Source organism: Chamaea fasciata, unplaced genomic scaffold, assembly GCF_029207755.1.
Source record: "Chamaea fasciata isolate MVZ Bird 193981 ecotype frontalis unplaced genomic scaffold, bChaFas1.0.hap1 SCAF_28, whole genome shotgun sequence".
Classification (NCBI taxonomy): Eukaryota; Metazoa; Chordata; class Aves; order Passeriformes; family Sylviidae; genus Chamaea; species Chamaea fasciata.
This window is the reverse complement of record NW_027094113.1, coordinates 2,747,359-2,767,829: the sequence shown is the minus strand read 5'-3', so window position 1 is coordinate 2,767,829 and position 20,471 is coordinate 2,747,359. Positions and strand designations below refer to the sequence as shown.

Below are 20,471 nucleotides of genomic sequence, written 5' to 3'. Positions count from 1 at the left end.
CAAAGACTACAGCCAGGCTCTGCTGAAATCCCTGCAAGAGGGGGGACTCAGCAGTCCCTTTTAGCTAATAAGCCACAGAGCAGCTGTCAACTAAAGGAGAAGAAAGATTTCTTGCTGTTGAACCAGCAGAATGCACAGCTCTGTGCCAAAGGTCACCTCAGATGTCACACTGATGTCACCCACCTCCAAGGCACAACCACCCCCCACTGAACAGGACGTACAACCAGAGTCACTCAAGCTCCACCTAAATGTAAAAATAGTATAAAAGTAAGTTAAAAGTGGGGACAAGTTAGGGAAGGCTCCACTGCAACAGTCTGAACCTGTCTTTTCCCCTTTAGGGATGTCTGGTGGATAAGAACTGTACTACAGGCATGATGAATGATGAACTCCAGCCAGCTTCTGTTAGGAATTTAACTGGTTAATATGGTGGGGTTTTTTTGCAGATACAACCACCAGCAATCCTGGAACCTTAACCAGTTGTAATTTTCTATTATATTAATGGTGTTATTCCATAAAGGGTTCAGTGTGAGTCCTTCAAGGGCACCACCAGTGCCTGCATTTAACTGAGGAGACCTGGGACAGGTGTCTCTCCTGTGCTCTGACTGTGTGGACCTTCCCAGGGCACTGGAGCCACTTTCTGATCCAGGGGACTGCCCAGTGAAGGGTCCCCAGAACAGGATGCTGGCACTCTGTGGGCCAAGGGTCTTGGCTTTCCTGTGGCAGTGACAAACTAATCAAACACAAAGGCTTTGAGAAAATCTCCCTTTTCAGGTGACGGAAGGTAAATGATAAGGAGTTGAAGCACATATGCAGATGGCAAAGGAGAATATGTTCAGTTTGGTGAATGAAAAGCCTAAAAAAAACAAAACAAAAAAAACCAAACCCACAAGGATTCAAGAAAGATAATATTTGGGGAGTGAATGTGACATATGGATAACCCTGTGCTTTCTGCAAGCTGCCCTCAAAACTAAGTCAAAACCCTGGCAATTACAGAACAGGGCAATATGCTAAGTTCTTCTTTTATCAATACCTGTGAAAAAATAGAACACAATTTCCTTAAACCAGAGCATTATTTCTGCAGAAAAAATATCCAAATTACCTGAGTTGAAAAATTATTTTTCTCTCTCCCCACATATATAAATACCTAGACGGCTAAATGTATGCATATATACACTTTAACACAGATATAAACAGGAAAAGGGAATACAGAAACTAATACAGCATTTTGAATTCCAGGCTCCTTTCACAGCAAGCAAAGATGATACTGCAAGGTAAGGAAGATGGTGACTCATCTACTGAGAACATTTCAAACCCCAAGAATATTCACTGTTTATGAGAGTAGGACATGAGAGCTGTAAATGGGGAAAAGAATCGAGATTACATTCAGGTCATATATTCTACTGGACTGAAATGCCTTGTTTATGTGCCCATATCCCTATTAAATATTTTTTGAAAATCTGCAAAAACCTCTACTCACTTACCTCATTTTCTGTTAGCTGATCAGGAAGTTCTTTCATTTCTGCTTCGACATTATCTTTATTATCGGACAGAGAATCGAGAATATTGTCAGGACTATAATCTTCTCCACAGTCTACAGCACTGCTGTTATCTATTTCAGCTTCATCCAATACACTTATATCCATCATGTCAATATCCTGCAAGGTATCCAGGTTTGCTTCAATATCCTCCTACAGAGAGAAAAGGGGTAAACGTGTATTTATTGCAGGTTATACATGATGCACATGCTCGGTAACTGCAATCATGTTTTGACTTACCTGCCCATCTCTGGAGTTTTCTTCCAGACCATTGTCTTCTACACCTTCTTCTTCCGGCTTTCTTCCTAAAAACAGTATCACTGCAGTGAGATGTAGCACTACATTTTGTAATATGTTTAAGCTTTGGTGAACTATTTGTTGAACACTCAGCTTGTTACAAGTAATAGCCAAGAGGCTGATACAGAAGTCTGGGTCTCTATGGATACAGTTGAGGTCACCTCACCCCACAAAAGCCAGCAGTAGGGACTACAAGCAGCACAGTATTTTTTAAAAGCTACAGTATTATTCTAAAGCCAGTCTCATTGCACAACACTTTGATACCTAAAAAGATGCAACAGCCTCTGGGTAATCCATTTAAAAGCAACACCTTAAGATTCTTACGAAAACACCTCCCTTAATTAAAGGGATTTAAGAATTAGTGTTCACTTTCAAGATCTTGGACGTACAAATCACATTTCTGCACATCTGTCACCCCCAAACTCCTACTGCTATTCAAAGGCAGCAGCTCTTTTTCTATTTTTAGCCACTGTCTTAAAAGAAGCACCTTAATAGTCTATTTCTCATCAGAAAGTATTTTTAAGAACCAGCTATGAGCAACTCATGTAAAATGGCATATACAATATTAAATATTTTGAAGCAATGTACAATTAAAAATAGTTACAGCTTAAGTATAATTAAATTGTAATTATAAAGACTTTCCATGGCAGCTTATGCTGCAGCTGCTTGCTCTGTACCTGACACAATTCTACCCATGGTCACAAATACAGAAACACCTGCAATTTACAGTTTCATGTTCAAGTTTCGAGACTTGTTAATAAATCAGTGAGGTGTCACATTATCATTTAAAGTTGCTACTGCTCATTAATGCAAGAGAGTTCTACCATTTTCCACACGGTAAAAAGCTATTTATTTTTTGATTAGAGCAATTCAACAGCAGAAAACAAGTTTGTACGGCAAATTCTAGTGCCATGCAAACAGCGGAACTACAAGTGTCCAGACACTGTACCTTTGCTAGTTCTTTTTGGCATTCTCTTTGTAGTCAGCTCTGAGGCCACAGGAATTTCATCAGGATCACCTCCCTCCTCCTCAATGGCCTGTTGGAGACAGCGGGATGAGATCCACTGCATTATTTGCTGGTGTGCATTTGCACTGGCTTTGGACGGGGCAGTTAATTCTCTTCACAGCAGCTGACAGGGGGCTGTGGTTTGAGGTTAAGCTGGGAACAGAGGGATGTTTTGGGTACTGCTGAGCAGGGCTTACACAGTGTCAAGGCCTTTCTTGTTTCGCACTCTGCCCCACAGTGAGAAGGGGGCACAAGGAACTGGGAATGGACACAGCTGCACAGCTGCCCAAAGGGATATTCCAGACCAGAGGGTGGGCTCAGCAATAAAACTGGTGGATGCTAGTGGGGCTGCCATTACCTGGGGTCTGGCTCAGCATCATTGAGTTGGCTGACAGCAAGGAGTTCTTTTCCTTCACATTGCTTGTTTCTCTTGTGTGCTTTATTAATTCCCTTCATCTATGTTAGTCTTTTTTTATCTTTTAACCCTTACATTTCTTAAGGTTATAAACCTGTCTTTATCACAACCCCACAAGTTTACTCTCCCTCTTACCCTTCCACTTCTAGCCCCCATCCTGAATGAGTGGCCATGTGGTGCTTGGCTGCCTGCCAGGGTTTCACCACAACTGCATTTTAAAGGATTTTTCAGAGAAAAACATTGGTGTCTCTCCTTAGTTCAGGTCATGCAGCCAGACAGCTGTATCACCTGTCAGAAATGCTAAATAATAGGGTGCAACACATCCCCACAGGCAAATCAAGCTATAGCTGGGGAGCAAAGCTCCCTGCTCTGCAGATAAGCACGTTAACGGTATAAAACTGGGAGAGACTCTTACAGGAGCTCAGGTGCATGAGTTTTCTCCCCAGTGTGCAGGTCTGTTAGAACCCATAAAAGGGTTGACCACGCTGTCCTGGCCTCATGGAAGTCTGTGGGAATACATTCCAGAGAGGTCGGAGAGATAGTCGGGTCAAGTGTGGTGGTACTAAGCATTAGGGCAGAAACTGATGCACAGAAAGTTCCACCTAAATAGGAGGATAAAATTCTTTACAGTGCTAGTGAGCACGCACTGGAACAGACTGCCCAGAGAGGGTGTGGAGTCTGTCTCGGGACATATTCAAGAACTGTCTGGACAAAATCCTGAACCATAGGCTCTAGGACAAAACGCTGCTGGAGAAGATGACCCACTGTGATCCCTTCCAACTTTACCAATGCTATGAACAGTAGCAAAGAAACACAGAAAGGAAGCACGAAGAGAGATAAGGAAAAGGGGTACGTGTGTCAGGGGAACGGGAGAGTAAGTCGGGGAAGGACGCGCGGACGTCGGGGTCAGGCAGGGACGGAAGGCCGGGCCCATCTCACATTCCGTCCACTGCAACCTGAGCCGTGCCCCAGAGCAGCGATGGAGCGCGGGAGGCGGGACGGGCGCCCAAACCTCAAAGCGGTGTCGTGAAACAGCGCGAAGGCAACGGCTCTGCAGCGGCGGGAGCAGAGGAAACATGCCGGGGCCCAACAACAGCCCGCGGGTGCCCGGCAGCAGCAGCGGAGCCCCGCTCCCCTCAGGGCAGCCCCGCTCCCCTCAGGGCGGCCCCGCTCCAGGCCCGGGGCCCGAGCGCGCACGCGCCGAGAGCGCCCCAGACAAAGGACCCGGATGGCCGCACGCCGCTCCCCCCGCCTGCCCCCGCCGCGCTTCGCCTCACCTTCCTCAGCCGCTCCATGAGGACGCTCTTGTTGCCGCCGCTGTCCAGGTTACGCCGCTTGAGCTCAGCCCGCAGGTCGATGACTCGCAGCTCGCTCAGCCGCCGGGTTTCAGGTTCCGAACCAAACGCCGCGGCCACACCAAGGGATGTGAAATCCCCCAGTCCGGCCGCTGATTGACTCTCCGCCATCAAGGCCCCTTCGATACTTCGCCTCGAGCCCGAACGCGCAGGAGAACACGGCACAACCCAGCAACGAACCTGGCGATCACCGCACAAAATGGTGGGGAGCGAGACGCGCCGAGGGGAGGGGGAACAAAGCGCGCTGTGCGCAGGCGCGGGCGGGACGGGGAAGGCGGGGCCTGGCGGGAGAATCGCCCCGCGCAGTCGCCAACGGCGTCGCCCGCGTCCAAGGACGGCTCGCGAACTGTCGCGCATGCGCAGGGGGGCGCGGGGGCCGGCTGGTCTCGTGACGTCACCGCCGCTCCGGAGTCGGCGGCGCCGCGGCGCGCGCAGCCTGCCCGGGCCCCGGTGCGCATGCGCGCTTCACGTCCCTCCCTTTCCCGCCCCCTGGCCGTCCGCTGCGCCCCGGGTCTCCTCCATTTTGTGCTGCGGCCGCGGCGCTCCCGCCGCGCTTTCCCCCCCGCCTCGCCCCGAGTCCGAACCGCGGCCCATGGCGGAGAGTCACTCACCGGCCGGCCTGGGGGAGTCTGCGTCCCTGGCCGGGCCTGGCGCCCCCGCTTCGGAGGCTGAAAGCCGGCGGCGGCCGCTGAGCGAGCTGCGCGTGATAGACCTGCGGGCCGAGCTCCGGCACCGCAACTTGGACAGCGGCGGGAACAAGAGCGTCCTCATGGAGCGGCTGAGGAAGGTGGGAGCGGGCGGACGCGCTGAGGCTGCCTCAGGGACGGGTGTAGCGGCTGCGACCCCGGCCCGGCGGGCACCGCTGAGGAAAATGGCGCCAAAGAGCGGCGGGGCCGGGGCGGGCGGCGGGGCCGGGGCTGCGGCCGGGCCCGCCGGGATCAGTGCGAGCGTTCGGTGCCCGCCGAGGCTGGGCCCGCATTGCGCCGTCCCAGGCTCGCCCTGGGACTGTCGCTGTCACGGAGTGTCACCGAGTCCCGCTCCGATTCCAGCACTCGGTGGAGTATTTCTAGCTTCGTGCACCACACTTTTCTGCTGTTGTCTGAGTTCCTGGATTTACAGTTCTGTACGCTGTCTGTCGGGCTTCTTGCTGCGTGCTGATGTTTTTCTGGCAATCCAGCTACCGCCCGTTCGCTGTGTCCTCATCACAACATTCGTGTGTTAACACCATGCAGAACCCCTTCTCTGAGCTGCTGCTTGCTGTGTCCCAGAGCCGAGGTTTTTATTCTTGCCACAGCAACTCGTTTGTCTGTGCACGGTCACAAATGCTGTGGGATTGGCTTTTTTTTTTGCTGACTGCTTTCCCGAAACCTTACACCAACATGTTATTGCCCCCTGCGTGCTTTCATTTGTGTATCCAAGTTGCTGATTCACGGTTTGGAATTTTTCAGCCTCTGGTGCCCAGCTCTTAAACTCAACCAAAATGTACAAATGAATTTTTTTTTAATGTGTGTTTTTATATCTGGTTTTCTCTTTTGCCCCTGTTAGGCTATTGAGGAGGAAGGAGGGAATCCTGATGAAATTCCAATGATTTCGGAAAATATGAAGAAAACTCCAAAAAGAACCAGCAAAGGTACAGAGCACATAGAGACACTTGCTACCTTATCATCCTTGAGTTTTTCACTACTGAAGTGGTACCTTCACAGTCTTTTTTTTGTTAGTGGTACTTTTCCCCACATTTGTGCTCAGGTTTCTAGGGATGGGTGATATAATATTCAGCTTAGCAGTCATTTCTTCTGAGAATTTAATGTGGTTTAATAAGACAGGAAATGTTGAAGGACCTGTTGGTTTGTTTTCAGAGTTCCCTGAAATTTTTTATTAAGAATAACCAAGTAACACTGAAGCAGCATCAATGTTATTAATACCTTTTATGTAGAAATGCAGAGTTTCTAACAAGTGCAAAATAAGTTATGTAGTGTTATGCTTCATAGCTGATAGGAGTTGCAGTTTCCTTCCCAGAAAATAAAGTTTTTAATCGATTTTTGAAGTCTGATATGTTTTCAAGGCTGTATGCTTGGTTTTTGTAGTGGTGAGACAGTCTTACATAATCTTTATTTTCAGAAAATAATTTACTGGTTTTCTAAAATTAGTTAATTAGCAGAACTGGATCTTATTTTGTAAGCAAATAGCGTTTAAAAGTTTGTATTGGAGGTGAGCAAAATAAATAATTTAGAGAGAGTGTTTTCATTACTAGATTTGGTTTACACAAAGTGTAAATTTGTGAGGTAAAACTCGAGTGTTTTGCCAGCTAATTTGTTTGATTTTTTGCCATTACATCTGATTTGGGGTGATGGTGCAGTTCTTGCAGGCTAAAATGTGAAATCGACCAAATAGAGGGTAAATGTCACAACTCTGGGTGAAAGAGATCTTTGGAATCATTTGTATTTTCTGGTCTCAGAAAAACACCTGATACTGTTACAACACTTTTAGTGTTGGGATGGAAATACATGCAATGTTCCTCTTGGCTCTAAAGCCCCTCTCATTTTTTAGTTGTAATGTGCTTGTAGTTTTTGAGGAAAATAAAATTCATTAAAGATTAAACAGCTGCTTAGCTCAGAGTTTGAGGAACTGCTCTTTGGTGCTGAAGCTGGTGTAGTGTTCTCAGTAATGCCAGTTGGGATAATTCACATCCATCTAGTGGACAGAGCACTGCAGTAACACAGGTAGAGTGGGGTGGGGGTTTTTTTCATTATTTTTTGCTGCATTTTGGTTGGTTGGGTTTTTTTCTCTTCTAGTAAACGTCTAGAAAGGAAATTAAAGGTTGAGGGAATAAATTGCTGCAACCTGAGCTGAGCCAAATGTTCTGGGGAGGTCACAGAGCTTGAGCTCCTGCCAGGTGTGGGACTGTGGCACGTTTGTCACTTACTGGCGTGGTAACAAACAGCTGTAGGAAACAGGGAGAAAAATGAAGGGAATACCAACTCTGGTGAAAAAGAAAAGCTTAAAGGGCACAACTCTAATTTCTGTTTTCATTCTAATGATGATGGTGTTGTTAGGACGTAGGCCAGACGAAGAGGGAGTGGAGGACAACGGCCTGGAGGAGGATTCTGGAGATGGGCAGGTACAGGGGGCTGGGTTTGCAGGGGGCTGGTGGCAGATGCCTCTCCAGTCACCCTGACTGTGACATGTGCTTTTTTTCTTTCCACAGGACGATATTGAAGCAAGTTTCGATAACTTGCAGGATATTGACATGATGGATATTAGTGTGTTAGATGAAGCTGAAATAGATAATGGCAATGCAGTAGATTGTGGAGATGATTACAGTGCCCATAATATTCTTGACTCGCTGTCTGATAGTAAAGAAAATGCTGATGCAGAAGTGAAAGAACTTCCAGATCAGCCCACTGAGTATGCTGTAGGTAACTTGGAGGCATCCCCACAATTTTCAGGAATTAAAGAAGAATCAAGAGAAATACCAATAGTGATGGTATGCATCTCTTATGTGTGCGGAATCAGAGTTTTCTTTTTAAAACTTATTTATTTATTAATTAAATAGCACAGTGGTGGCAAAAGAGTACTTGGGAAAATTTGGGACTGTACTGGTTCTTATGGCTGTTGCTTAACAAGTCTTAATTTTAAAAATACTTAAATGATGTTCGTACATGTGATTGTATTACTAGCAGTTTACAGAGGGTTTGTTTGTAATCATGCTTTGAATTCTGCTTCACCCTATTAATTATATATATTATTCTTATTTTCACATCTTTATTGTAGAGAGTATATGAGGCCTACAAATAGTGTAGCTTATTTCTCAACTGAGCAGCACCATTCACGAAATTATATTCAAGGTTATTTTTCTGCTAAGGTAGGGTCTTGCAGTTACTCAGTTGCTGGAACTATTTTTATATTGGCTCTCTGTGTTCATCTGGCTATTGACACTGGGCAAGAGGATAATCCCTTCCCCCAAAATCAAGTGTTTTACCTCCTAAAATATACAACAAAACATTTGAAAAAAGTTATTTCTGCCTCATCTAATGGGGGGCTAGTGCACTTTGTTGTGTGTCCACATTGACTTGAGGTTCTAAAGTTGTGTGGTTCTTTTCTAAAGCTGCAGAAATAAGCTTGGCCCTCTATCCCCAGGCATATCCCTGTCCTACACAAGTCAAATGGAAATACTCAGAAAAAGGGAGGTTTTTGAGAGAGTAAATGTCTTGAGGCCAGGTCAGCTCCTATGATCTGCATTTATCAGTGAAAGAAATAATTATCAAGCCCTGTAGGTTTTTTGGCTGTGTGTTGTTGCTGTAAGCGACAGGGATGCAAACCAGAGAAATTTTCCTGTTGGAATCCCTACACTTAAAAGGTTTTTGTGATGTGACCATCATAGTTAGGAGATAATGAGAGAGTTTATTCAGTCAGTGGCGATCAGGACAAGTCCCAGGGGTTATCACTCAGTTTTTACCATTAGTGGTTGCTTTGGATACTGGATGTGTTTGTTGGATAACAGCTGTCAGCGCAAATACAAATTTTCAGTTTCTCATTCAGGTTTCACTCACAATATTCCTTCATAGATAACAAGATGTCTCCCATTTATTTTTTAAAGGTAGAGTTTGAAGATGTTGGGAACAGTTTAGATGCTTCTTCATCAGATTTAACCGTAATAAAGGTAAATGGGAGCCAGTTTTTCTTTACAAACAAAAAAACCCCATAAAATATGCTGTATAATACTGTGTGTTGAAACTGTGTGTGTAGAGGGGGTGCATTCTTACTCTGCAGAGTAGGAGTTAATGCCTTTTAATTTACTCATGAAGACAAAGACTGAAATCTCTATCAGCTCACATATATATTCGTACATATATATATTTATTTATGATTTATATATTGCACTGTGTTTGGTGGTGGATTGAATTCCTTCCATCTGATGTAAATACCAGCTCAGTGCGTTACATTGTGTTTAACTCCCATTAAAAATGTCCAAACGCCATGGTGAGAAGAAAGCTGGAACTGTCCATTCCTAAAGCTGGTGTTTCTGTTGATCCTGTTTGCAGAAAGGAGACTTAGAAAAACACAGGGTACAGAAGGGTAACATGAAGATAAGCTTTCCTCTGTGCTGCTTGCATTTATTATTTACCCATGTGAAGGTGTACCACGCGTTCAACAGGTGGCTGAATTTGAGAGGTGTTAAAGTTCTCAGACTTCATAGAACTCGGAGGATGTTAAAAACTAATCTTAAACCTTCTGAGAAATTAATTTAAATTCAATGTTTTCAAAGCTGAAATAGCCTTAATTATAGTAATGCTTTCACTGAATACTCTTCTGTAATGGGTGGTTAAGAGCTGTCATTCAGAATAGCATCTTGCTTATGAAATAGTGATATTTCTCCTTTTTAAAATCTTTTTCACTACAGGAACTCGAAGAGTTACCATTGGAGCCAGGTACTGTTTGATTTTGTTTGGTTACTTTGATTTTTTTTTAATGAAAAAAAATCCTGGGCATTTAAACAGTTTCATTCTTCATTTAGGCTTTTTGCGTCCCTGTTTGGTTTTTATGGTTCTTTTTTTTTTAATGCATTACTGTAGTGTACGTTATTATGGTGGAAAATCCAGGTCATGCAGGGTCATAGAGATTGGAAACCCAGTCATATCACCAGATCTGTGAATAACCACCCTTGGAAAATGTGTTTGATACCATGAAATGGTTCCCTAGAACTGTTACTGCAGAGTGAAGTTAAGGAACGAGCCTTAAAGATGTAAAGGTTCTGAAAACAGATCTTGTGATATCACACTGTACAGTGGTTCTGTGAATAAATAGAAATACAGGAGTGTAGGCAGTGCAAAGCTCTGGTGCAGAACAGAAATTAAACAGTGACTGGACTTCAGAAGAAGGACCACGCTGCCATCACAGGAATTTGCTACAGATCCAACTCGCTTTCTGGACTGCAAACACACTCAGCATTATCAGAAGATGCCCAGTTCTCATGTTGGACTGTCTCTGCTAAAGGAACTTCACAGGAATTTGGAAAATTGAACTCTCAGTGCCTTGATACGTTCAGTTAAGCATCTCGGACTCTGGAAGCTAACTAGAGAAGAAACAGAGCTGAACGATTTGCTGAAGAATATGAAGGCTGAGCCTGAAGTTTTTTGTTAAATCTGTGGGGGCATTTTTCTTGCCTGTTGAGGTGGTAGGGCTGATTTGGCAGTGTGTGAGAGAGCAGTTAGCGTGGTAGGCGTAACACTGTGTACACTAGGGTTTTCCAATCTCTGTGTAGCTTAGCAGTTCTCTTGGTGTTAGTGTGGCAGCCATTGCCAGTTCCACATTTGTGATTGCTGTATTTCCCTGGTGATTAAATCTTGTGCCATTCTATTCCTGTTAAATCCGTAGAAAATGAGAAAATACTCGACATTTTGGGGGAAACTTGTAAATCTGAGCTACTTAACGAAGAACCTCCCGAAGCGGAGCGGCCGCGTGCGCAGGAAGCCAGTAACGCGGGGCCAGGCAAGAGGCTGGCTGAGGAAGAGGACGCTCTCGCTGCCGCTCAGCTGGAGGAAGATGCTTTAGCTTTGGACAGCAAATCGGCCCAAGCTTTGGCAAGGAAGGAAGCAAAGCGTTTAGTGGTAGCGAAAGGGGAGACAAGTGAACAGAGCCCCGAGGAAGAGGCCCCGGACTCTGAAGGTGTAGTGGTAGAGACCCTAAGCGATCAGAGTAGCAAACGCTCCCAAGGCCTGGAAGCCTCTAGTGGGGAGACAGCGGAGAAAGGCGCAGGTGCCGAAGCCAGAGATAGCAAAGAAGATGGCAAGAGAGCAGAAGACAAAGCTAATTCTGAGGAATCTTCCCCTGCCACTAAAGAGTCCTCAGCCAGTGAGGGCGGTGATCAGAAAAAGAGGTTTGTTTTTTCTCCGTTCTAGACCAGATGCTATCTTTTATCGTTGGTCCTTAAGTGACGCGAATAAGCTGTTTCCTTCAATTGGCCTCCGAGACTGATGAAATTGTAGCCTATTCCTAAAGGTCTCTTTTATTTCTCCATGTGTAGATGTATTTTTTTTTTCCTTAAGAACAATGGGTTTGATTTCTTTTCCTTCCTCAACCTTCAAAGGTTGTTTTCCCCAAATTACTCTTATTTCTGTCATCTGCAAAACCGAATTGTCCGTTTAGGGTTACAAATCCCTATTTCCTGACACTCTTCTAGAAATTTGCCAATAATAGCGTTTATTTTGGAACTAATTTACTGGTAGGTATCCAATTTTAGTTGTGCTGTCTAGAATTAATATTCTTTTTGCATATGATCTCTTGAATAATGTAATGTTTTTCTTTAGCCCTGTTGAAGACAAAGATACAAAGGCAATTGCAAAAGATGAGAAAGGTAGGTGTATGCTTGGAGGTTTTTTATGTACAAAGAATGTGAAGTAAAAAGGAGAACTGTTATTTCAGTGAACTCTTAGTGCAGTTGTTACACATCCCTTCAAAATTTATCTTTAAAGTATCAATTCCTTGTAACTTCTGTCAGCACTATTAACAAACAGCTGGGATTTGTCTTAAATAAGAAGTCTTTCTTGTGAATTAACATTGGATACTTTGTAATTCTCCTAAAAGGGATTGAAGTACAGGAAATCTGTAGCTACAGACTCATTAAGGCTGTTCAAATGCACGTGAACTATGGATTTCAGATGTTCATTTTTGCAGGCTACAGTGTGTAGCCTGCAGTTTGATTTTAAGAATGAATGGAAGAGCTAGAATTAAAATTGCAGTGGAAGAGTTTTATGAAGGAAATATATGGGGGGGTTTAGGACTCTTAATTTTGCATTGCTGCATTTGTGTTTTACGTGGTATTTTATGTTTGGCTTTTTTGTGCCCCAGGCCGTGTGGGGAGTGGTTCTGGCAGAAATTTGTGGGTTAGTGGACTTTCCTCATCCACTAGAGCTACAGATTTGAAGAATCTTTTCAGCAAATATGGAAAGGTACGTAGTGGATATGTAAATTAACAAACAATTCTGTCAGTTTAAAAGACTGAACTGAAATTTAGCTCTTACTTTCCCTTGTGAATAACCGGGCAGGCTGAGTTCTTAACTTTGTGTGGTTTTGGAAACTCTGTATCTGAAAGGAGCTCAGTTCAATAAAGGGGATTAAAAGGGAGGGGTGGGAGCAGAGATAGAGTTTGCAAAATCTGTGCAGGTACCTGTGAGAATGAGGCAGTTCTTGACAGGAGAGACTGGTAGATCATCATGTAGTAGTCTAATCATGCCTTGAGTGTCCAGCAATAGTTGACGTGGTTTTAAATAATTCCATTTCTAGGGATGTTCTCTGGAGAAATCCAGTCTCTGAGGGTAGGCTTCCACTTGTTTTGCAGTGCCTGCTAGGATACAAGAGCAGAAGCTGTGGGGGGGAACCCTCTGTGTGACCATCTCCCCTTCTGCCAAACACTTTTCTGAATGTAATATTAAACGTTGTTTATGTCACTAAGTGCCACTGCCTGTCAGAGATTGCCATCTGTGGGCACAGATATCCTGTAAGGAAAGAGAACGTGGTAGTAGTTTTGTTTATTCAATTTTATTCTGGTTTTTACAGTACCACTCTCCCTTCTCTGTATATATCTGCCTTAAGCTCCTGACCTGCTCAGCAACTTGAAGATGAATTTTCTGAGCTGCATTATTAAAGATGTCCCTGCCTGTGACAGGGGATTGATTGAACTGAATGGCTTTTTAAAAAGTCCTTTCCTATCCAAACTGTTCTAAGAAATGGTGATTAAGTTAGAATTTATTTAGTGACAGACCAACAGACACAGAATATTTTGTTTTTTCCCAAAGGTGGTTGGTGCAAAGGTGGTGACAAATGCTCGCAGTCCTGGCGCTCGCTGCTACGGCTTTGTGACAATGTCAACATCTGAGGAGGCCACCAAGTGTATTAATCACCTCCACAGAACAGAGCTGCATGGTAAAATGATTTCTGTGGAAAAGGTGAGTGGCAGTTATTTCATGGCAGTGTAATCAAAAGCATGCACTTTTAATCTCTTGTCTCTGACTATGTAATTATTTCTGGCTGAATTTCTAGGCAAAAAATGAACCAGCAGGAAAAAAGCCTTTGGACAAAAAGGAAGGTGAAACAAGGAAGGAAAAAGACAGGCACCATTCTGCAGAGTCCAAATCTGAGAAGTAAAGTGTTGTTTTGTATTTTTTGATATTTAAACACCACTCATTTCAAATACAGCTGGGTAAACAAGTTGAACAGTAACTGTAATAAATCTTGATTTAATGTTTCATCCTGCATTTGAAATAGGAACAATGCTTGGAAAGTTGATGTTTTACAGTAGTAAGGGCATCTTAACTAATCCTCTGTTCAGAAGTGCAAAGCTCTTCAATGTTAGTATACAAGCTTGTTAACTGTATCAGGAGATACTAAATCAAATTATTTTTAGGTAAACCATTATTTTTACCAGTCCGATCTGACTCTGTCTTGGACTCTTGTTTTAGCTGACAAATACGTCTACGATTCAGTCTGTCTTTCTGGTAGACTGAGTGTCTGGTTAGTGAGTGATGCTTCCAACACTGGGTTTTCAAGTGGTTTGTTGCTTTTGAAAGATGCATTTTGTTCTCCTGCCTTTTGTAGGTCTGTTGGTATTAAGAAGGAGGAGAAGATCGAGAAAAAAGATGATGCTAAGAAATCAGAAAAAGATGAAAAAGAAGGAAAAGAAAAGGATGAACAAAAGACTGGATCTTCTGATAGATCCAGGGCAAGCAAATCAGGTGATGCTGGCTGTCTTTCAGAAATGTTTTCAAGGATACTTGTATATCATTAGATGTGATTGATAATTCAGTAAAAGGAGGCTTACTTAGTGAAACTGACACAAACATCAGAAAACACCTTGAAAATTTTGACTTCAATTTCTAATAGTGTAGAACACAGTTTCCATCATTTTTATGGAACTGTCACTGGGTTTAGACCTGACATTGTGTGTGGCTATGTCCCTTTTTGGGCTTTTTTTTTATTTTAGCTGTGGCATAGGATATATTTTGTGGACAGGAGAAAAAAATTTAGTTTATATTCTTTTAGCTGTCATCCCTGCCAGACAATACTGCTGTAATTTTGTGATAAATTTACTGCCTCCATCCTCAAGTTGGCCAAATCTTGGCAAGCTATTTAAATCATAAATAAGATCCATATGTTATTAAAAACCTCATTGAAACAGCTTTTATACTATTTAGTACCTTCACAGTTTTGAATCTTGGAAGAATTGTTGTACCATTTATTTTTGGCTCTATTTTGTTTTCTAGCAAGTCGAGGAACCGAAAGGACAGTGGTAATGGATAAATCTAAAGGAGAGCCAGTTATTAGTGTGAAAACCTCTGCATCAAAAGAGAGGGTAAGGCCAACCTCCAGAGAAGCTTTTGTGTAAAAATAGGCGTCAAATAGATTTATGTGCTCAGAGATGAAGGATTTTAGTCTTGCACCTTGGTACAATTATCTTTTTATCACTTTCTGGAAAGCATCAGTGTGTTAATGATGTGGCAGAGGGGAAGTGTTTCTGTTTCACCTTTTTTATACTTTTTTTACTGCTGACCTAGTGAAAGAATGCACTTTTCATGTGCGTTGCAATATGAAAATGGTGTTAGGATGATGTGTTTCCCTGAGCTTGGAACGTTCCTGCTGTATGTTGTTTGAAATTGGTGCAAGTCAGGTTGTGTTCCCCTAGTATTTATTTGTAATATTTAGAAGTTCTGGTCAAATTCTGGGTACTTTTCCCTGGAATTCCATTGTTGTTTACCTCTGGGAAAGGGAGGGTAGCCTGTTTTGTTCAGGTTGACCTAGTGTAGGTATTTGCCTCTGAGTTATAGCTGGAAATGCACCGTGTTCAGCTCATGCATTGTTCTGATTCATCTCAGAGCACAAAAAGCCAGGACCGCAAATCGGAGAGCAAGGAGAAGCAGGATATTTTATCCTTTGATAAAATCAAGGAGCAGCGGGAACGGGAACGGCAGAGGCAGAGGGAGAGAGAAATCAGGGAAACGGAGAGGCGCCGGTGAGTTCCCAGATCCCTCTAAACTTTAAATGGCATTTTTCAGTCCCTTACCTGCTTTGTGTTCTGAACAGGCTTCAAAGCAGTGCTGTGCTGACCCTCCAACAGGGATATCTCAGATTGATTTCATTTTAATTACTGCTAGGACAAACATAATGCCAAGTGTTGGAGGCTTTTATTGCTGAAATCAATGTTCTCATGAGACTTCTGTAGGTGCTTTCAGGCTTTGTGTTCCGCTTGACTGAATTTGAATTTCCTTGATTTTTTTTTTCCTCAGAAGCTTGTAAATACTTTTTGTAGGTCAGATTTCTGTCTTCGGATGTGCAGTGCTCTCTGAAAGCTTCTTCAGACTAGATACTGTGTTACTTATGCAGAATTCTCACCTTTGCTTCTGTCATTTGTATGGAGTTTTTTGTTTCCGCCTAAGCTGTTACTTAATTGGGAAGAAGGGGGGGAGAACATAGGAAATTTTTTTTAAAAAAAGGCAAAACCAAACAAGAAACCCCACCCAAAACAAAGAGACAGTAAAGCTTGGACTGAAGAGTCTCAATTAAAAACCAAATGTTTCTTTTAAATTAGAGAGAGAGAGAGGCGAGACCGGGAGCAGCGCCTTGCAGCCATTCACGAGCGGGATGAGAGGCAGAGGCTCCAGAGGGAGCGGGAGCGGCTGGAATTCCAACGGCAGCGCTTGGACAGAGAGCGCTTGGAGAGGGAGAGGCTGGAGAGGGAAAGGATGCACATAGAGCAGGAAAGGAGACGGGAACAGGAGCGAATCCAGAGGGAGAGGGAAGAGCTGCGACGCCAGCAGGAGCAGCTGCGCTACGAGCAGGAGCGGAGATCTGCCATGAGGAGGCCTTATGATCCTGACAGCAGGTGAGGAGCAGGGCAGGGGGGCTCCAAACTGCTCAGCCAATCCCCTCTGGGAGCCAGTGGAAATGGGGAGCACTCTGGATAAGGCAGTCATGGGAGCTCACAGCTGAAAGGCTCCTTATGTGCTGCTTTTAACACTAATAGCAATTTGAAGAAGAGCAAAAGCTGTGCTTGCACACTTGTAAGCACTGTTCTGGTCTACTCTCATTTCCCAAAGAGGGATGACCAAGAGTAGTAACTTGTGTGTTTCATCTCTAAGTGGTAGTGGGAAAGATACTCATTCTCTTCTGATGTCAGCATGTGCCGAAATTAGGGAGGTTTCAGTAAACCAAATTTTTTCAGAAACCACAATGTGACTCCTGCTTAACACACATAGATTTTTAATTAATGGGTTGAATGAGGTTTGAGAGAGCAGGAGAGGGGGGAGCTGGCTGTGGGATTGCAGCTGACGTGGCCCTGTGCAGGCGGGATGACCCGTACTGGCCCGAGGCGAAGCGGCTGGCGCTGGAGGACCGCTACCACTCGGACTTCGGGCGGCAGGATCGCTTCCACGACTTCGACCACAGGGACCGCGGCCGCTACCAGGATCACTGCCTGGACAGGTGGGCAAGGCACTGCCTCTTCTTCTTCTTCCTCTGCCTTCAGCAAAATTTGGTGTTGTCTTGTGGCTTGAATGGTGTCAGCAGAGTAAAAGAAACCACTCTTGTGCGTTTCTCATGTCTAATTACACGCATGCTTGCAGTCCTCTGTTTCCGTGGCTAAGTGACATACCAGAAAGAGGCTGCATAAAGATTATTAGCCAAGTCCTGTTGTAGTCTGCCATGATGTTGATGGAGATACTTCCTGATGGAAGTCTGCTTTCTGAACCCCGAAGATTTAGCCATTCCCTTTTGCTTTAAAACTTGCCCTATTTTCATCTTTGCAGCCTGGCTAATGCAGGTTTTTAGTGCCACAGAATGGAAAAAATATTTTTTGCGTGGTGCCATTGAGACTTCTGTTTGCTCTCAAAGGATCCCTGGTGAAAACTGTACTGTTTGTTTTTGCTTGTAACTCATTTCAGACACTGGTACATTCCCTCAGTATTCTCCCTTGGTGTCACTGAGTTCCTGGTCATCCTCAGTGGTGCCTTTTTTACCCATATGACAGTGATAGGTGTTGCTTTGATCTCTTTTTATGCTATGAGACAAGAACTCTTTTGATTACCTTGCCACTGAGCATTAGCATCCAGATGTACAGCCTAAGGAAGATTAACTTTTCATGTGTTATTTAATGCAGACACTGGAATTATAATGACTGTGTTGATTCAACTGAAACTTTTCATTTTTGTTGCAGGAGAGACTGTTCAAGGGGAATTCCAGATCGGGATGGGCAGGTGCGTTAAAACCAAATTACTGCTTTAGTTAAAAACCAAAACAAGCTGACCCCAAAGCAGAAAGAACACAGTGAGCACACAGCACAAACACAGTCCTTTCAGCTGAGATGTTTAAGCAGAACTAATTTTGTGTGCTAATGAACATAAAGTAAATTATTAGGTTACCTGATTGCTGGGGTGGTAGCCTCAGATACAGGCAAGGGGAAATCTCTGAGTGATGGGAGTATCTTTTCAGGCTGATATGTGGCACTAAAAGCTTTTTGGTGACCATCTGAGGTGTTAAGAGAGCTTCTGTACTTAATTAGCTGGCAAAGGATGCCTTCTCTCACATTTATCTAAATAAAACAGCTGGTGCCATAATAAAACAAGGCTGTAGAAAAACAGATGTGCAAATCAATGCCACAATGGGATTCCAAACCTTTCCTTTCTGAAGAGAGGTAGGGAGTAGGCAGATATTCTATGCAAAAGTTAAAAATCTGAAGCCAAGAATGTAAGCCTTAAAAAACTTTACCAAAAAAAAGGAGCTCTCCTACCAGAGAACGGCATGGAATCCATGCCAGTAAACAAAATAAATGCCTGGAGTGAACCTGTAAAAAAAAACCACGACAGCTACAGTTTTTTCTGACAGCTCATAGAAAGATAACATCCAAAAAGCCAAAGTTTTTGCAATCCTGGGAGAAAACTTGCATTGTTTTAGCACATGTGTGTCCTGTTTGCCTTCCAGCACTACCCAGACGAGCGGCACGGGGGGCCTGAGCGGCACTCCCGGGACAGCTGGGGGGGCTACGGCTCCGACAGGAGGATCAGTGAGGGAAGAGGGATCCCCCCACAAACCCGGTGAGTGCCTGGCAAATCAGGGAAGTCGTTGGGGGCTCTTCACACTTCCTCAGCGAACCTTTGAAGGGTGACAGCAGTAAGCAGCTTGGCAAGTGTGAATCCTCTCTCTGGATCTCTGAGCATCTGGAGGAGCAGGGAATTGCCACGTGTAGCTCCCACATGTCTTGGGAGAGTGAAACTCTAGTGAGGAAAGAGCTGCTCAGTTCGCTCAGCTCCTGACTGCGGTTCTCCTGTAAATAACTTTCATTTCTACAGATGGAGTTTCAGTCTGTTTCTACATATGGAGTTTCAGTCTGTTTCTACAGCTGAGATTTCCAGATGTCCCAGTAAGGACTACACAAGTCTCATTCATGGCCAGTGCTCAGGTTTTAAAGGGAATTGAGTGAGAAGTCTCTGCACTGGTGGGGGTAGAGAGCTTGGACTCACCTGGAATCGTAGTGGTTTCTCTTTAAACCAGTTAATCAAGCTGGGCATAGTCCAGCTGCATGATTTTCAGACAGAGGAGTGGCAGCCAATGAACTGATCTGTGCCCAAGTATTTCAGTCCTTTGCAGTATCCATGATGTCTCTGGATCAAAAAAGCCAAGTTTTGTTATGTGAAGGATGCTGTTCAGCAAGTCTCTCATTGTTTCTCTTTGACCAGTTCTGATCGCAGTGATTGGGTGGCTCCAGCTCCAGCTTGATTAACCATTTAACACACTTTGGCATGGGGTATGGTGTTTGGCTTTACCCTGTGCTGCTCAGTGGGTAGGGGACATACCTAGAAGATGTTCTTTTATTTTTTTAAGAGATGGACGTGACTGGGGAGATCATGGTCGAAAGTTAGAGGGGCATCAAGATCGTACATGGCAGGGAAATGTGGATGGAGGAGTGATGGGACGGGATCATGAGAGATGGCAAGGTACACTTGCTGCTTACCAGTGTGATCGTGGTTTTTTTCTGTCAATTACTGCTGCTGAACCTTCTAGTGGTAGTTAAATTACTGAGAAAGCAAATGAAATTCTGGGAACGAGGTGACATTTTCATCAGGGAAACACAAAAGCCTGTATTTTTCTTTTTTTCTTTTTTTTTTTTTCCCCTTTTTTTCTCTTTTTGAATTCAGGTGGTGATAGAAGCATGCCTGGTCAGTCAGGACCAGGCCATGGGATGACTCGAGGAGGGACATCAGGGTAAGAAACTCCGTCAGAATGTTTTTATAATCGTTTGATCTGAAAAATACCTACTTAAAGGCTGGATTGGGAGGGAAAAAAAAGAAAACCCAACAAAATAAGGAAACATCTTTCAGAGTATGAACTTCCCTGTGTGTGGCATTGTTTGCAGGCGTGGAGGCTTCACCCCAGCCGGGAGCCAGGGCCAGGTGCTGCAGGGCAGTGGGATCCCAGGTGTGTTTGCAGGCCCCGAGAGGACAAACAGGCTGAGTGAGCCGCGCTTCAGCCGCCGCTACTGACGGCGCTCGCTGTACATTGGTGTAATTTTATTAATGCCACTGACAGTGGTCGTGAGTTTTATTAACCCAGGGTCACCTTCAGTTTGTGATTCTAAACAAAAAAACAAAAAAAATACCCCCAACAAAAAAAGCAAGACTGCTGCTGCACTGTAGCCAAATACTGTGTCAACTTGGTTTGGGGTTTGTTGACTTTGTTTTGGTTTTTTTTGGTTGGTTGTTTGGTTTGTTTTTTTTTTCGTTTGTAATGGAAATGGTGTTGGTCAAACATCGCTTTTAAGTTTCTGTAAGTGAAACATTCCATTTTTCAAAAATAATAAAATCGGTTTATGGCTACTA

At 44.0% G+C, this 20,471-nt stretch overlaps 2 protein-coding genes across 6 annotated transcripts in view; one reads left to right on the top strand and one right to left on the bottom strand.

Annotated features, from left to right (window-relative positions):
- Positions 1–4,802, bottom strand: part of LOC136302164 (scaffold attachment factor B1-like) — a 19,261-nt gene extending 14,459 nt beyond the window's left edge. The window contains exons 1-4 of the mRNA XM_066205514.1: positions 4,531–4,802; positions 2,782–2,869; positions 1,776–1,840; positions 1,482–1,688 (exon numbers count right to left, since the gene is read on the bottom strand). Of these exons, the coding sequence (XP_066061611.1) occupies positions 1,482–1,688; positions 1,776–1,840; positions 2,782–2,869; positions 4,531–4,719 (549 nt within the window). The 5' untranslated portion in view covers positions 4,720–4,802. The remainder of the gene's footprint in view (positions 1–1,481; positions 1,689–1,775; positions 1,841–2,781; positions 2,870–4,530) is intronic.
- LOC136302166 (scaffold attachment factor B1-like) lies at positions 4,710–20,471 on the top strand. 5 transcript variants are annotated; one of them, XM_066205519.1, is made up of 21 exons: positions 4,710–4,810; positions 6,154–6,238; positions 7,662–7,726; positions 7,814–8,092; positions 9,206–9,268; positions 10,010–10,037; positions 10,984–11,485; positions 11,916–11,962; positions 12,457–12,557; positions 13,404–13,553; positions 13,648–13,748; positions 14,203–14,339; positions 14,868–14,956; positions 15,477–15,613; positions 16,190–16,483; positions 16,945–17,082; positions 17,813–17,852; positions 18,577–18,689; positions 19,477–19,589; positions 19,791–19,857; positions 20,009–20,471. In XM_066205519.1, exons 1-21 carry the CDS (start codon positions 4,808–4,810, stop codon positions 20,133–20,135), a joined length of 2,679 nt encoding a protein of 892 aa, XP_066061616.1. In that variant the 5' UTR covers positions 4,710–4,807; the 3' UTR covers positions 20,136–20,471. The 5 variants fall into 5 exon arrangements, 4 of the variants coding, with proteins under 4 accessions (XP_066061616.1, XP_066061613.1, XP_066061614.1 ...); XM_066205516.1 differs by lacking the exon at positions 4,710–4,810 and adding an exon at positions 5,178–5,395; XM_066205517.1 differs by lacking the exons at positions 4,710–4,810; positions 19,477–19,589 and adding exons at positions 5,179–5,395; positions 18,945–19,015.